Consider the following 17,696-nt stretch of genomic DNA (forward strand, 5'->3'; position numbering starts at 1 on the left):
AATAATAAAAGCTATATAAACCTCACAGACACTGCATGTCGCAGCCCAATGGTATCAGCTCACTCTAGCAGTTGCAGATTTCACGAGCATGCAGTGCAGAAAATAAAATTGAGTTCAGGGCAATAAATGCAATTATGTCAAAGAACTGAACCCGAAAAGACTCTCCCCGCTCCCTCCTACTCCAAACCAAGCTGCAAGGCACCAAAGGGCTAACTACAAAAGCCAAAACAAAACAAAAGGTAGTATTTCAGGCCCTGTCAGATTCTGCAACACGAGGGAGAGCGTGCTCACATGACAGCTCCTTCTCTCAGCACCTAGGGTATCAGCATCTTGGATCCTGGCACAGCGTACTGTCTGGTCCAACACACTCCAAATTTATTTCAGCAACCACACGGTTTAAACACTGGAGGTAGCCTGATGGTTGTAAGTCTCCTAAGAGAAAGACTGATGTTGATTCTCCCCACAGGAAACGTCCTTCAAGCTCCCCGTTTTTGGCCAAAATAGGAAGGAAAGCAAAGAAGGCAGAGCTCAGGCACCAACTATTCAAAAAGTTCAGCATGATCAAAACTAAATTAGCTCTGGTTGTAGCACAGTGTTGCAACTCATAATAATCTCCCTACACGCATTACAGCGTACGCTTTGGACTCAAGACAGTTATAAGCAAGATACAAGCAAGGTTGTCAGCACCACGGTTTTGAATTACTAAAACTCTGTATCAAAGTTTATTGATGGAATTTTATACGATTAACATGAATTAGACTTCAAACTAATCCAAAGTGCGTAAGTAAACGTTAAATAACTCACCTAAACTTCTTTCACCCCAAAAAACCTTATCTCAGTCCATTTCAGCAAACTAAAACACGCAAACATAGCAGAGTTTACTCTCGGTCAAATTCCCTTTTATTTCACAGATGTTAATTGCTAACAAAACAAAACAAATCTGAAGTTCAGATTGAGTCACTGAATCTTGTTCCAAAGACTTGGAGGAACAGACTTAAAGCAATTTTTTTTGTCACTTCAACCCTTATTATTTCCTCTGCTTTTTTATAAGACGTAACAGTGAAAACCATTTTGACATTTTAACTTGACATTGTTTTAACATTTTTAAGCTATACATCCTCTGTATGAAAACCAATAAAAATGTCAGCATGAAAACAGACCAGAAAATCTCATTAATCAAGGAACCTTTTTCATATATAGACGATTCTTGTTAGTGACCCACTTGGAAAAATTTCTCAGATTACCACATTTTGCACAGACTACACTGCATTCTTGGAGTCAGTCCAGATTTAAAGAGAACTAATTCACTCCTTTTATTAAAAAAATGCCAGTTTTAAACATATATAGCTGAAACTGGAAAGCAGCCTTAGGAGTTAAAATGTTTTTTATGCAGCCGAATTGAGACACACCAGAAATAAGTTCGGTGATGAAGAGCATTTTACAGCATCCTAGCAATTATATGGGAAGCCGGATGTAGTCAATATGAAGCTTTCAATCCAAACGTATCTTTGGAAAAGTCAGGTTTAGTATCACATTAGCTCACAATTTTTTAATACATTTGGTAACTCTGGTGGAACACAGATCCAGCTTATTGCTTTGAAACATACAACATTACCATTGAAATGCAGTCGCTTGTCTAAAAGTTCTTAGTAGCCAAAATTAAAAAGATCAAATAGAGGACAGTAGGAACAAAGGCACATGGTTAAGTTATAAAAGTATTTACAGGGTACTTGAATATTTATTTCTATCTACTAGAAACTCATTCATCTTGAATACAAAAAGAAAAGACTACTGAAACATGTCAAAGGAGATCATCCTAAACAGATGCTCTTGAGCAATATAGGAGAGAACCTTATACACCACTAAATTATTTCCAGAATTAAATTTCTCATTTTGAATACAGAATTTCCAAATATTAATTTATTATTCCTCTAAGCACTGTGAGAGTTCAGTGCAACCCTCTTCAAAGGTTGAAGCTGGCGCAGTTAAGGCAGTTTACTAACAGTATTTTAAAATTCAGCACACAGTGTTTCATCATTGAGGTGACTACTGGTCCTCTATTTGGAGAGCTGTCTTTTGAAACCTTCATCCACACCGTTATCCTTCCAGCTGAAGCAGTCTCAAACACAGCATGTTTAAACATCACGGTTCTCGCAGTGGTTTGGTTTTTTTTGGAGGTGGGAGGGAAGGAGGAGTCTAACATCAAGCTGTTTGCTCCATAAGCAGCTCTGCAGGATGGTTAACATCCACAAGCTGATGTGTAGCTTCACTGTACGTTGTGCTACCCTTCACAGGCTGCCAACAAGGTGCTTCTAAAACAACACCCATTACATTCAAATCTAGAAGTATTCCATAAATCCTGGTACTGTAATCTGCACTCCACTGATCGTGTTTCTATGTAATCTGTTGCCAAAAGCAAACTAATTTTCCTAGGGTGTTGCCGGGGAGGCGGGGTGTTTCCCATGGAACTCACTGGTGCACAAGTTAAATAAAACAAACAAAAAAAACCCAAACAAAAACCCCCCTCTCTGAACAAATCCACCAAACTTTTTAAGGCGACTTCATCTCATTCTGATTTTTTTCTTGCAGACTAGTCATTTTGAAACTATTATCTCCAACTACAGCAAAAGATTTTACTCCAGTACCATGAAAATGTTTCCATTAAAGTTTAAACTTCAGTAAGGCGATGACTTACTAAAAGGTGACTAGTGCTGCCTATCTACAGCTGATAGGCTGGGGCACCAGAACTGATCTGAAGTGTTATGAAATTCCACAGAAGGAAAAAAAAAAAAAACCAAACCCGAACAAAACCAAACCCAAAAACCTGCATCGTAAGCGATCCCTTTTATTCACCAAAGCTGCCCATGTATATCCCAGGTGGAAGACAGCGGAACAGCTGCTCAGCCTTCAGGTGCAGGTGTGCTTAGCACTTGTTGTAACATCTTTCCATCTTGCTCATTGTCACATCCCTTCAAAGGACAATTACAGAAATGGGAAGCAAAAATAAGAGAAAATAGAATAGCATTTTCAGACAGATCAATATTCCTCAAATTTTTCATTTGAAATATTAAAGTAAATTTATTTATGATGAAAGCCATCAGAAGACCATTCTCCTGGATTTAAAATATTTTGGTTTTTTTCTTTGGAAAAAAAGGGGGGAAAAAAGAAAACCAATACACATTACTAAAACCACAGATGCTGTGGCTTTCCCGCCTGCTCCTCTCCCCTTGCACATGTCCATATTGATGACAGTTCAAAAAAGTCTAATCGCTATCTAAATTAACAGGGTTGTAGTCAGGGTCATCGTCTTCATCCTCCAACTCTAAATCATCCATTTCTTGGAATAAAGATTCATCAACCTCCACGCTGTTTCCAGCTGCAAAGAACAGAAAAATAATTATTTTAACGCAAGTAGGTAAACAGTAGCTGAACAACAAAATACACAACACTTTTTCATACTCATTCTTCAATGTAGGTAGCTGTTAACTTGGCTTTTTATATATTAAATAGATATGGAAAAGGAAACACCGCATTTTATCTTCTGAGACCTAAAGCAAAGGTTTTTTACCTTGTACCAAAACCCAGCCAAGAGAAATGTCGCACAGGACCTCAGAATCCATTAAGAGAATTAAATTAACATTTATAGTTCCCAGAAGCAGAGATCCTTTCTCCCAGGTACGGTCAAAATAGGAGCTCAGTTTATTCCAGCTGTAAGGTCCTACCATAGCCACAGGAACACCTATGGTTTATAAAATAACCCTTACACACCATTTATATGCCTACATACCTACATACACTTGCTTTAAAATTTAATTTTAAAAGCAAGATGAAGCTCTGCATGCTTTCACATTTTCTTCTGAAAGAGGTGATGCCGATTTACGGACAAAACTTGAGGACTACTGCTATTTTATTTGTGTGCATCAATGGCGACACCTTCCGGCCACTGAATAAGGTTCTGTTCTTTCACTGGATTTGAAAGTCTTTATAACCATTTCCATCTAAAAGATAATGCCATTATCCTGTTTAAGTTGTGAAAATGACTTATTACACAGTATTGTAATACTAAATGGCAGTTAGTAACCTGTTGCATTTATTACAGAATGCAAACAGCAATTAGAACGGGAGTTTTTCAGCACTGATAGCAACAGGATTAAAAGTTATTATATTAATCCCAAGTCATTTGGGCACAGAGCCCAAATACAGAGGTCTGCTCCTTCCTTGAGACAGCCAAATATTCCATCAACAACCCATCTTCACTTTAGGCGTTTTGGAGGAAGACAAGGTTAAATTATGCCCTCTAACTAAAAGAAACTCAACTCCCCCATTACTGCCATTTCAGGTTTATACTCACTGATGTTCATAAACAACTTTTTTTGGTTTTAAATTGTTACTTGCAGAGAAAATTCTTGATTCTCCTCTGCATGTGTGTTTTGCAATAGCGGGAGATAATGCAGCTACATTAAAGAATTGTCTTAACTCAAAGATCAGTCTTTTAAACTACGATACTAACAAGCAGTGCAGAAAATTAAATAGATATGTGACTGTGAGTAGATTTATTTCATTTATCTCCAACAGATTTTCCAAGTTTAACCTCTTTTGGCGCAGGCTTACAAAATTTTCAGCTGGCACCAGGTCATGTACTTTCAGTAAGATAACAGTCAAATCTGCACAAAACCACAAAGAAGAACTGGGTTGCACAGAGGCAAACAGGATTTAACTTGACCTGCAAGATATTTATTATTGGTGCTGAGGATTGGGGAGGAGCAGATAGAACTTCCGAAATCTGTGCTCGAAATCAGGGGTAAGAAGTCTGGCTATTAGAAAAAAAAAGAAAAAGTAGTGTTTAGTTGTGACTTTTTTTTGTTTTGCTTTGCTTTTCTTGTTTCTGGTTTTGCTTCCAGTCCAAATACTTGAATAGAGGCAACAGAAATAACAGAATAGAGGCAACTGCAAATAAATACGCTTTAGCATCTTGAAAGTGTTTTGTTTGGTTTTGAAAGAAGTTAAAATCACTTCTGATCAATCTGAAAAACAGTATTTCTTAGAAAGTTCTTCTGCTGTAAAAGCGATTGTGAGGCAAGATGTGAAGTCATAAATATAATACAGATTTTGCTCAGGAATTTTGACATATTTTAAGCCATTGTCTTTCAGTTGTGGAAACAAACAGAAATTTACCTTCCTCCAAGAACTGGATGTCAGAAGTGTCAAGGTTGTGATCCATTTCAAACAGCTGTTTACCTAGAAATAAAATAAAATAAACAATAATATATAAACAATTAGAATTTGGAAATAACTATCAACCTAAGGCAACAATAGTTAGCAGGTGTATTTTAGGCTTTTCAAATTAACCAATTTAAGCAGTCTTTTTGTTGTTTTTAAGCTGCTCATTTCTGTAAGTTTCCCATTCTGATTTTTTGACTATTCATCCAGGATTCTTCCATGCCAACAGGCTTCCTGCTCTTATATGTGAAATGGGTCACTGTTTCTTACAGTCACTTTAATGTTACTAAGGCTTTAATAATGGCGGGTGGGAAATTTACACCGTACTGTCCCAGTTGTTTTAGCCCTTCTCTTGCATTCCACAAGAAAACCTCTGTGGCAACTGGAATGGAAATTAGCTGCCTCCTCCATCCTTTTCCATATATCCTCCTCATTCAAAGAGCAACCTGGATCTACACACAAATCAGCAGCTCCTACACACACACATCTGTGAAGCAAACATCACAAAAGGCAAAGCGAAGACTTTCCAACTGGGAGGTAGGGGAAGAAAGGCCCAGGACTCCTTCCACATAAACTACCCATCTTCCATCGATATTTGCATTGCTTATGCAAGCTTCTGCCAACAAGACTGGTTGGTGTTCATGGTAAAACATTTACGACACCTTTTACTTCTACTGGAGTTACACTCATGGCTTCTGAGAATAAGCCTGGTTTTAGTTTTGTAGAGGTGAGCTTCTACAAACTAGACTTGTATAGGGGAAAACAGACACAGCATGCCAGCAATAATTTCAAGAACAGGAAAACTAGAAGCAGCCTGATTTCTACTATCTCATCTTTGCAGATTCCGAAATGCATTCCCTTCAGAGGGGAATTAAGCATGTGCCCCACCCTTCGTGAAACTTACTACAATTAAAATTTCCATCTCTCTGCCATATTTCAACACTAGCCAAAGTTTCAAAATCCTTCAGAAGGGAAGAGAAAAGATAACAGTGATACAGCACAATCACACTGGTCATGTTTTCTCAGGTAATCAGGTTCAAAAGCAGATCCAACATCACAGGAGAACCAGTCCAAAGCTAAGCCACGGAGAGTGTGGAGGAGGATGCCCAAGATTTAACTCTTTCCTTCAGGTTCTCATATGAAAAGCCATTTCCTCCACTTCGCCCACTGGATACAGAGTTTGCTTTCTGCTGGAGAAACTGTGACCTGCAAAACACAGAGCCCGAAACCACTGCTATGACAAGCTCTTCCCCAAAATATCAGAGCTATTCCCACCAGTCATCGTAAGCTTGTCATATGCAGCAGTCAGCCTCTGTGTTGCTTCAGTCCAGCAACAGCATCCCAAACTCCTACACGCACATGAATAGTCTGAAGTCACTGTCCGATCCAGTGCAATAAAGGCCACATCAATAAACTGTCTGATGTAGAACCTTTCTGTTGCTTAACAAACCCCAACGATTTCTGCCAGAACAATGCTTGTCAGTAGCAGCTCCAAGTGGTATACTGTCTGGCACAAAACCCAAGAAGCTTAAACAGACAGTTTGGGAATGTCAATGACTTCAGCAGAAGTCCTGAATCTATTAGCTTTGTATTTAGCGCAAAATCAGTACTCACAAAGGCTTCATGCAACATGGAGGACAATAATCAAATCCTACACTAAGAGTTTATTTACTACCATCATCTGTCAGTGTAAAAATTACTTTTAGGCTTGTCATTATAGTCTGGTAACATTGCAAAAACTTCAGGACCAGCTTTAAATCATACCGCTTAATTTATTTTTGCCCGCTTGTTCATCTTCTTTCATTTTTTTCCTTTTTATTTCTAGGAGTTCCGCATCAAACTTTGCTTTCCAATTTAGGAAATTCTCAATGGTAACAGGAGTGCCATGAAAACGTTGCTGAAAGAACAGAAAAGAAGGCTGGAAACACAACTTGCAAAGCTACGAGTGAAGATGATTATTCTTCTAATTATTTAAATTACAACATTCCAGAAGCACTGCTTGCTGTGAGGTATTCTGAGAAATTAATCCTAACCCTGAGAATATACAACGAACAAATTCGTACTGGTTTTTGTCACGGGACTCTCCCTTCGGAGAGCTGTTCTGCAGTGGAAAGTCTTATGGAAAAACCCCGCGTACCACTTCTGGACCTACAGTGCAACAGTTAGCAACACGCCACTAATACAGGTTCTCCTTAAGTAGGCAGCACTTCTTATCAACTCTTAAGTGCAATCTATACTGAAATATTTTGCACTAAAATACATTAACCTTTCCATCTTGTTGGCATAGATTCTTTTTTTCCAGCTATTTCCCTGCTGTTTTCAGAAATCCTGAACCTTCCAAGTCCCATCACCCTCTAGCTATTTCTGAGGAAGAAGGTGAAGACTCACCAGTTGGACTTACCACAGCACATTCCATGAATGGAAAAATTATTCCACAGTGGCTGGTAGAAAGGACACGTGCAGGGAGGACAAACCAGTCTTGAAGACTGGCCCGACTGCTTCCACCTTACCCACTCAGCCTACCAAGGAGGAAAGACTTCCTCAGACCATGCAGCCTGCGTGCAGCACGCCACCTTTTAGCCTTTTCTGCTCCTCATCCCCTCTTGCCTCTTCAAGCAAAAAACTGGCAACTTTGATTACATTTGGGAAAAATCCCAGCCTCTGTATTAGGAAGAACTGTGGATTATGAACATGAAATACATCTCTGAAAAGACCGCTTTAGAAAATGGGAGGGTGGGGGGAAATCACTTAAGTGCACTAAAGAATCTCCTAGTCCTTAAGTTTTAATTATATCAGCTTTGGGTAGCTGATCCTCTCCCACTGCAACTGAGAATTGCTCCTGCATCAAATATGCATTTAAGAAAAACAGGAAATTTTTAGTTGGAAAACATTATTTTACATACCTTCTCCTCTTCTTCTGCTTCTCTTTCTTTCTGTTTCTTCTCCTCTTCTCTTCGTGTTTTTATTTGATCCACTATTTCATTCAATTTCTCCTGTACTGCTGAGACTAGAGTGAAGATCATTACCATCCCTAAATTTTCTTCTGCCTACAACACAAAGAAGACAACTTCACTCAGAAGGAGAACCTCAAACCTTCAGCAGCTGAATGCGTAAGCATGTTTAGAAAGCAGCCTGCTGTGCAAACGCAGGTAACACAGCTGAGGCATTCTGCACCAGTCTCAAAAGCTCGCTGTAAAATTAAATTCAACGGGCCAGTTAACCCAGTTAAAGTTACCCCCAAATGGGTGCACAGCAAAACAACAGCCACGAACACCTGTGTTCAGGTCATCGATGTATCGCAGACACGTGGAAGGCTTTTTCATGAATAAAACAAAACCTACAGCAGGAGTACAGCTCCAAGATTTGAATATCATAAGACACAACACTCACTCAGAGCCTGAAATGGCTTATTCCTTAATCCCATTACAAGACCCTTTGAAGCAGGACAGTTTCCCAGGAAAAACAAAAAACATCAGTTGATGGAAGGAAGGTTTTACGAAGTAAACTGAAAAGAAAGAATGCCTACTAAACATATTAAGGCAATTTTAAGGCAGTAAGGACTTGTCAAGAATCCCTGAAACCAGCAAAGTGTTTCCTTTTCATTCCTTCACAATGCACTGTCACTGATCCCAAAGCTTGAAGAGATCTCCAACCTCCCAAAATAGCTACGTAATTAAAAAGGATCAAGAATCAATGTGGCATTTTTTTATCTTAAAGTGGCTTATTTCCACAAATACTATATACACAGTTAAACAAATTCACCTTAAGCAAGAACTGCAAAGGAGGGGAAGTCGTAGAGCACTTCCATTTCATTATCATACCTGTGCACACTGAATTGTTTTAGATAATAATATATTTAAACTCATTAACATATTATTTAAAATATTTTAAACCTATTAACTCATGAACATAATTTACCTCAATAATGTCATTTACCAAACTCAAACCTCAAAGTCTGACCCTACAGTACGGAATGGGTTTTAAATCAGTAGCACATACCTCAGAAAACAACTGATTTGCGAGAGAACTTCTGGCTAAAGTGTGAAGTGATATCAAGCTGAATTGAGATATTCCATTTTCCTTACCTGTTGTTCTAGTAGTTTTATTATGTCCGTGACATCATTATCGTCAAGATTCTCCTGTGAGACAATTTCATAAAGTGGAGCTTCATCGGGATATTTTTCTCTATACGTAAATTTAAGGGTTGTTTGGACAGCTACAAGACAAAAAGACCCCACATATTCTTATGACGATAACTTTATATAACTCTGTGTATTTTTTTATTGCATTAGCAGCCTGAAGATGTTAAAATATGTTCTGGTCCTAAAGAAACAGTCATCTTACACAGATGTTAAAACTATATGAAGAGATTTAACTATAATGAAGAGTTGTGAGGAATTAAAAGGATGAAGTTTACCCTTACATAAACTACTACAGGCTATTAATGTCTGAACAGTCTTCAGAAAACAGCCTGGAAAACCTTCTGTGGTACAGTGGGTACTACAGCAGTAATCTCTTTTCCCTCATATTCCACTTAAAGCTGGAGAAAATGAGGAAGAGTCCTAACAACAGATCTAGAGAGAATCTTATCACATTAATGCTTTAAATTCTGTGTGCCTGGCTGGTGTATCAACCTCTGTGTGGGGTATCAAGGCTCCACACAAATCACACAACAAGGACCCAATGTCCAGTAGAAGTCAGTAAGCAGAGAACTGCCTAAGGAGAACTCATTCACCTGAAGCCACCCAGAGCTAGGATGGCACGGAAACGAGGCAAAAGAGAATCAAGTGCCTTTCACGCATCCTGCCAGAACGCCAGGGAGTCAACTTCCTCTAGTTCCAGACTCACGATTCTGGCAGCCCAGCAGCCTCTTCAACACAGACACCTGCTCCGAGCAGGACTTGCTCCTTTAAAACTGAAGGAGCCAGCAGCAGTTTCTTCCTTCTGATACAATAAGCCAGAGCAGCAGCTCTCAAACTTACTTGGAGCAAGGCTGGGTTACAACAAGCCCATGCAGCCACTGATACCCAACAAACACACAGAGACTCAGGGCCCACACCTCCGCTCTGGAACTGTTCCTTACGGGCTGCGCGCTCGCAATACACAGACTCAACTCCCCCAGGTGGCTGTATACATACAGCTGCTAGGAAAAAAATCACCTCACAACATGGCTGTAAGCTCCTACCGGGGTGAGGACAACCCGTACCTTTTGAAGCTATGCTACAAAGCACGTGAGATTTGGCACGCCAGGAAGCAGCCCTAGTGAGAAAGCGCAACGTTTCCGTAAACTAAACACAGATCACCAGAATCCTTGAACTACAGTTTCTGAGGAATGCTTGCTGCATCAGACCCCTAAGCGGACTGAAGTGGAGGTACACCTAATTGCTGGCGATACAATTCGGCTTACACAGAAACTCCTCCTATATATCTTTAAGACACGGTCAACTTACTTTCATCATTTTCTCCTGCTTCAGACGTCACAGTGATTGTGAAAGTCGTTGGCTTTTCTGACAATACTGTTCAAAGAAAAAAGAAAAAAAGTGAGAGAGATATTCTTTAATCAGACAACTACTTCTTCAGACCATTAAAAACAAACTTCTCAAGGATTAATGAAGCAAGGAAGCTCTTGATACGGTGTTAAGGGCCTTTTTACCCTATTAATAAATACTTTTCAACTCACAGCTATTTTCCATATGATGCGATGTTTGGAGTGCTCTTTCAATGACAGCTTATAACATCGACAATACCAAAAAGTTTCTCTTTTGGAAAGTTTTCTTGTTTGGGAGTTTCACTTTTCCAAGAAGTGCAAATCTACCTACCATCAAATGACTTACGTTAGTGCACTGAATGTGTGCAGAAAGCTTCCAAAGCTAATTTGCTTTATTGCACTAGATATGTGTGCTGAGCATCGAGTGCACCGGTGCACTCTTGACTTGGCTATTTTTACAGTGTGTCTGCACCTATTTCTATATTTAGGACAGCTTAACATAACAAATGCTTCTTAAAACAAAACAGGGATAGTGCTTTCCATCAAGAAGTCACTATCCAAGTAGTGTACTAGAATTACAGTGCGTGAACGAGGCAGCTAGAAGACAGACAACAAGCAGCTCTGTAGATACAGACAAAATGCAAGCCTTGTGATCTAAAGTTTCACAGACTAGAAACCTCATCACACAACTGTCGGTGGCAGACCTTATCCTCAAATAAGGACTGCTCTCTATCACTGTTATAACCTATGTCCAATCTAGTACATATACTCTCACAATATTACCTGAATTTTGCCCAACTGCTAATGTACTACTACAATTTTTTCCCTCCCTCTTAGAGCACTACAAGAACGAAAAATAACTCAGAGTAAGCATTATGACAGAGGCTATATGAAAGTATATTCCAATAAATGATTCAGCAGCCTCAGCTAGCAGAGATTAATTCATATACCTTTACCATAAAATCTAAGAAAACCTAAAAGGGTTTCAGATTAAAGCAATGGGCAAGTGTACCGGGTAAACGTTTGTATGATGAAGTTATTGCCAAGTGGGACCCGGGATAGAGCAGATACTGTGCAGGAAGGAAACAGAAAATGCACAATTTTTTTCATGTTCAAATTCTTTGGATACAGAGCATCATAAATCACGTTGGATTAGCTAGCATGGTAGATACCCTTAATTGTTTTCTGGTAACTAGCAAGTCCTGAAAATCTGATGAACCAACATATCCAATATATGAAAGTTTTAGCAATGTAACATACTGCACCCAGGAAATAAAGCTTGCCTTTGTTCCACCATCTCTCTTATGAGCAAAGGCTGAGAGACCTGGGGCTCTTTAGCCTGGAGAAATAAGACTCAGAGGGCATCTTATCAATACTTATAAATATCTAGAGGGTGGGTGTCAAGAGGATGGGGCCAGGCTCTTCTCAGTGGTGCCCAGCGACAGGACAAGGGGTGATGGGCACAAACTGCAGCACAGGAAGTTCCGCCTCAACATGAAGAAAAACTTCTTTACTCTGAGGGTGACAGAGCACTGGAACAGGCTGCCCAGGGGGGTTGTGGAGCCTCCTTCCGTGGAGAAATTCAAAACCCACCTAAATGCAGTCCTGTGCGACCTGCTCTGGGTGAACCTGATTTGGCAGGGGGTAGATGATCTCCGGAGGTCCCTTCCAACCCCTACCAGCCTGCGATTCTGTGACAGATCCTCAATGCAATAGAGCAGATACTGGCAATGCATTCACAGAGGAGACCGCCTCCTTCAGCGCCCCAGAACACCCCCTGCCCCGCGGAGCCGAGAAGCCGTTACCGGAGAGGCACACCACACCGGCCGGCACACAAGCCAGTTCCCCAGTCCCGATCAGGGCCGCATCTTTCGAAAGGCTTCTCCGAAGAGCACCCTTCCACCAGCCGAGCTCAGGCTCGGACACAGCACCGGCTGTCCGCCCGGGGCTGCCGTCCCTCGGCAGCACACGCCGCGGCGGCCAGCATCGCCCGCCCCCGGCCAGCGCCGCCATCCAGCGCTTCGGGTTTCCCGCGTAGGGAAAACCATAAAAACCCCCCATCAAACACCCACAACCACGGAAAATATTGACCCCGTGCAGGTGACAGCAAGGAGCCGCCCGGGGGAGCCCGGGCAGGCAGGGCGCGGGGGGCGCCTGCCGCCCGGCGGGGCCTCCCGCCCCTCCCTCGTACCGGCTCGCCGCGGCCGTGCAGCGGAGCGAGGCGCGGGCCCCTCCACGGCTCACCCGTGAACGAGTCCGGGTAAATGGACTCCAAAGCCTCCAGCTCGTTGCGCTGCTCCTCGCTGTAGTCGGTCATCGTCGCCGGCCGCCGCCGCCGCCGGCCATGGGCCGCCCGCACCGCGAAGCGACACCCGCCGCGCACCCCCGGCCCGCGCGTGCGCGCTCACCTCCGGCATCAGCTAGGCATGCCTAGCGCCGCCTGCGCCTCGATCGGCGATGGATACCTTTGGGCTGGCGGGGCGGGCGGGCTGAGCTGAGAGTGCGGGGAGTCACCGGGGCTGAGCGGGGCACGGGGGAGGGGGGGGGGGGGGGGAGTCACCGGGGCTGAGCGGGGGGCGGCTGCGGTGAGGGTGCGGGGAGTTGCCGCGCTGGGCGTCGTCTGCCTTCCCAGCGAGCCACCGAGTGCGGTGCTCTCCGCTCGGCTAACTGCGGGACTTGCTGCGGGGGAGGCTCCTTTGGTGCAGCCCGGAGTTCAAACGCACCCGCCCAGCGGTTTCAGAAGTCCCATGGCATAAACAGCATCGAGTGCAGAAGAGGAATCGTCAAGGCCGGCCATGCTGGGAGCTCCCCTACCTGGGGGTTAAACAGCAGCAACCCCCCCCCCCCCCCGTGGTTACTTGGTACAGGGCAGCGTTCAGGTGCATCAGTTCCCTGGGCTTACGGCCAGCTCTTTTCCCTCAGGTACATTTTACAAGCTAAGAGTTTCCAGAAAAACCTCTTGCCGTGGACATAAAGACAATCAGTTTCACTTGAAGTGAGCAAACTGCAATTCTAAATCGATTTTGGGTGAGATGACTCAGGTTTTAGCAGGCACAGTTAGACTGTTCAGTACCAACTCATTGATTTTTCTGTAATCGTGAATTTTGAAAGCTGTGCCTTTTCTACCAATCCATCACGTTTCAGGGAACAGATGGGTGAAGGGAAATACACCAAATCAGCTATAGTACTACAGCTGTATTTAGTGCTGTGGATTAATATACACCAGCAGGGCAATAGTCTATTTGTATAGTGGCAGGCTGACTTCACAATGACAGATACAGCTAGTACTTCCATTCAGATTTTAAATTATAAACGATAAAAAATAAGGCAAATAGTAATTGGGACAAAAATCAGAAGACAAAGTTTAATTTAAAAGTTATTTTAGCAAGAAGTTAAAAGAATTTGGCAGCTCAACTGCATATATTGCATCATTTTTATAGTGGTACTGTAAAACAAGGGAAGAAGTGGAAAGAATCAACAAAGACAGCAGCTATTTTTTTTTGTCATTTGGATTCAGACATCATAGGGATTTTTAACCAAAACTTTCAGATATACAAATCAGTTGCATCTATTCCACATTACACAGTGCTCCATCTTACTTAAAAAAAAAACCCACAAAGATTTTTAAAGTGAAGTTAGAGATTGTGTAACTAACAGAGGCACTTTTTCTTCTTAAGGGGTTCATATAAATGGTGCAGTTCTGTTAGCTGAAAGTTCAGGATTCAGATGAAATACATATGTGGGAATATGTAAGAATGTTTAGTGATGTAAAACATGCACCATTCTCCAGTTATTCAGCAAATAAATAATTTGTATTTACTAAGGTACTTGCTTTTGTTCAGAAGTTTAAATCTTCAAGACCAAACACATCTACCAAGATCTGCAATTTAACTTTCTTCTGGCTCCTGCATTTTGTAGCAAGGCATACTAAATAAAAAACATTTTTCCACTTCAACACTCTGGGGTCATTTGTTAACATCAGATAGCATCCTATGATCTAGCATATGGCTTTGTAGCACACACAAGTACATGGCAAGGTAATACAGGAAGCATTAGGAAAAACTATGGTATGCGTTTTCCCCCTTAGAGTTAGAAAAGTCTGTGCAGGGAGTTAGAGAGGACATGAGATGCAGTAACATCACATCATAACACAATTAACACAAAAACCATTGAGCCTTCTTAAGAGGGAGATGTTTCCCATCCCAGTTTGCTGTTTGTACAGTAGGCAAGCACACAAACACCTGAGAGATTTTGTAGTATATCCAAAAGGAACAGGAGACCTTGCTATTACTTTCAGCCAGAATACATTTGAACTCAGTTTTCTGCATGTAAAGTGTTTGTTCATACAGCCACACCCCTCCACCCTGTGCTTCTCAGTGGGCATTTAATCTACTTACCAGAATTGAAAGTTCTCTCGTCACTGTGTCTAGACTCAGGCTTTGTTACTGAAGTTTCCCCATGTTTCTTATGTGCTGCTGCAGCCACAGACTTACCTTGTAGTTAGGTTAGTCTGTTTTATTCACATTACAGAAGAAAGATGTAGAATAGGAGCAACAAGGCATTTCTGCTAGGGGTCACTAAGACAAAGCTGGATATCTGCTTTTGCTCTGTACAGAATGGACCAGTTCATGGGAGCCAAAGTCTAGCTATTAATTTTTAAAGATTTTTAATGGGAGGAAAGAAAAAGCATTTGTTGATAGCTTTCTCTCCCAGTGCATACTCATCCTTTTAGCAGAAGCATTAGAAAGCAGAAAGCTGCAGCTTGAAACAGCCCAACCCAATCTACACATAGACCATCACATCCCACAGGAGTCAGATGCCATCAGGAAAGGCCTCTGTAAGCATGTGCTAACGGGCTACATTAACAAGATGTACTTGCTCACATACTTTATATCAAGGTAAAAAGGCATTGGAAAGTTTCAGAGTAGTTCAGGTCTGATGTGGAGCTAGATGTGTCCCTCCTTTTCTGCAAGGTGTCGGTGGGGGCTTGGACCCTCAGAGTTGTGTTCTGATCACAGGGTCTTCATCAGTCTTCAGGTATTTTCCATTTACAGGCTCCTTGAGTGCCCAGTCATGGAGGAGGCTGTAGTCGTAGTGCTCCTCATCCACTCGTTTTAGAAAGGCCAGTCCAGAGATGGCTTGCCACTCTCTGAGGGATGGGATACGGATTTCCTTTACATTTTCGCTCCCTGGGACAAAGCCAAAGAACTTCCTTACATGCTGCATCGCATAGAGCCTGGAGTGCTGGTCTGTTGCTTCATCGAAGAGCTCCTGCTCATTATGGACATAGTTGCTCCAGTATCTGAAATGTAGAAAGCTGAGCGGGGAGAAACAACTTGCCAGGCAGTAAGACAGGAAGACAGTGATGACTACCACAGCAATCAGAAGCCAGCCAGCCACCTTACAAAGAAAAAAAAACCACCTGTTACAGCTGAAAAAACTTAGAGTGGTAAGTTCTGAGCTTCGAAAAATCCACAAGATGATCTTTACTTGCTTTTCCCAAATAATAAGGTTAACAAGGTATAAGCCTAGTAATGGTCTGTTGCCATCAAACCCTGTCTACTGGAGGTAGCCATGTAGTAAAGCCACTTCTTTCTGTCAAGTTTAAGGAAGTTCTTTTGTTTAGTTTAAGGATTTTGTCTCCACAGCTATTATTGTGAGAAGCCATCTAGTTCCTAGCCTATATTAGCTTGTAGCCTGTTTAAAGCAAATTTTCTCTGAAGTGACAACTTAACCTTTCCCATATTATTTACCCAGTATGTAAGCTTTTAGAATTGAATCTGATCTAAAACCAAGGTTTTAATTTGGTTCACATGGAGCTCTTGCAGTCTGGCTCCCTTAGTCACCTATTTCTTACGTTTGAATGAAGGAACTTCACACCCTCCCTGGCTCTTGAACTTCCATTTGTCTTACTTGATAGTGCTTTTCAAGATACTTTGCAAAGAAGAATATATCCTCCAGTACCAGGTAACAGATGGGACAGCCAGACATAGTAATTTATATACCTAAAGTTTGCTTGCACTTACAGGAACAAAGCAGGCTTCAAAACACACAGATTTGGCACTCAAGTCAGAAGATACAGATCCTGTTTTATCCTAACACTTTGCCTGCTGAAATAAGCCTAGTTCTCATCATTAGCTCCACAGGCGACAGAAGCAACATGAGTTACTCACTTGTGACTGGTATCGGAGGAGGAGAATCACTTCATCTCTTGCCCGGGTCAGCTCCGGAGGAACTAACTGACTGCATGGAAATGCAGCCAATATCCCTCGGCGTTCACTAGCAGTAACGTTAGGGTTGGCTCCATAATAGTGCACGGAGACATACTCACTCATGGCACAGACATAATATGAGCCATTTATCAGGGTGACTGCTAGCCACGTTACTGGAGCAACCAGGGCTCTCCCAGTGATGCTGCACAAGACGAAGCAGATCAGTTTGCATTGCAGTAACTTGTTTGGTGTAGTCCCTCCCTGAAGAGGAGACCTTTTGCCTGTAACCAGCCTCCAAGTCTGGTTATTCAGGGCATAGCCAACAATCAGAAGGATCAGTGCAGGAACTCCTAGGAAAGCCAGCCCATAGATAAGGTTCTGCCCAACATGACACGGACAGCTGAATGTAAAAAAAGAGAAGAGCTGCTGCCCACCAATTGTCAATATTGCAACTACAGCATTAGCAATAACAACCTCTTTGCCTTTTAGAAAAGTTAACCAGCTTGGAAGGAAAGTCATTTTAGGTCTTACTCTTTACCAAGTGCTCTTGCTTTAAGTCAATACTAGGCTTTTGGTTACAGCTAACTAATGTTAATGGCAGACTAGAACCAAACAAACTCCCAACAGCTTAAAGAATACCCAAACCCAAGCAAACAAAGCCCAAACACAACCCCCAAAAACCCTGCTAGTTTTTCTCCCCACACTAATTTTTGATTCTACTCCATGACAGCTAAAAGCTTGTTTGCTAGCTTTAAATATACTTGCAAACATCCAAT

The 17,696-nt window shown here is 41.9% G+C and overlaps 2 protein-coding genes across 3 annotated transcripts; both read right to left on the minus strand.

Annotated features, from left to right (window-relative positions):
• Positions 1–3,118: 3,118 nt before the first annotated feature.
• Positions 3,119–13,025, minus strand: RWDD1 (RWD domain containing 1). 2 transcript variants are annotated; one of them, XM_086461280.1, is made up of 8 exons: positions 12,953–13,025; positions 12,900–12,902; positions 10,671–10,736; positions 9,306–9,436; positions 8,124–8,267; positions 6,985–7,117; positions 5,176–5,238; positions 3,119–3,376 (listed from the first exon to the last, which is right to left on the minus strand). In XM_086461280.1, exons 1-8 carry the CDS (start codon positions 13,023–13,025, stop codon positions 3,264–3,266), a joined length of 726 nt encoding a protein of 241 aa, XP_086317406.1. In that variant the 3' UTR covers positions 3,119–3,263. The 2 variants fall into 2 exon arrangements, with proteins under 2 accessions (XP_086317406.1, XP_086317405.1); XM_086461279.1 differs by lacking the exon at positions 12,900–12,902.
• Positions 13,026–15,703: 2,678 nt separating this feature from the next.
• CALHM4 (calcium homeostasis modulator family member 4) lies at positions 15,704–17,439 on the minus strand. Its single transcript, XM_009946636.2, has 2 exons — positions 16,882–17,439; positions 15,704–16,108 (listed from the first exon to the last, which is right to left on the minus strand). Exons 1-2 carry the CDS (start codon positions 17,437–17,439, stop codon positions 15,704–15,706), a joined length of 963 nt encoding a protein of 320 aa, XP_009944938.2.
• Between the last annotated feature and the right edge of the window lie 257 nt (positions 17,440–17,696).

The sequence above is a fragment of the Leptosomus discolor genome, chromosome 2 (assembly GCF_034619465.1).
Source record: "Leptosomus discolor isolate bLepDis1 chromosome 2, bLepDis1.hap2, whole genome shotgun sequence".
NCBI classification, from domain to species: domain Eukaryota; kingdom Metazoa; phylum Chordata; class Aves; order Leptosomiformes; family Leptosomidae; genus Leptosomus; species Leptosomus discolor.

Coding starts and splice junctions, on each gene's coding strand:
- CALHM4 (XM_009946636.2), bottom strand. CDS start 17,439: ATGACTTTCCTTCCAAGCTGGTTAACTTTTCTAAAAGGCAAAGAGGTT. Junction 16,109..16,881: donor TCCTCCGATACCAGTCACAA/GTGAGTAACTCA, acceptor TTTCTTTGTAAG/GTGGCTGGCTGGCTTCTGAT.
- RWDD1 (XM_086461280.1), bottom strand. CDS start 13,025: ATGACCGACTACAGCGAGGAGCAGCGCAACGAGCTGGAGGCTTTGGAG. Junction 8,268..9,305: donor TAAAACTACTAGAACAACAG/GTAAGGAAAATG, acceptor TTTGTGTTGTAG/GCAGAAGAAAATTTAGGGAT. Junction 5,239..6,984: donor GGGCAAAAATAAATTAAGCG/GTATGATTTAAA, acceptor TTTTATTTCTAG/GTAAACAGCTGTTTGAAATG.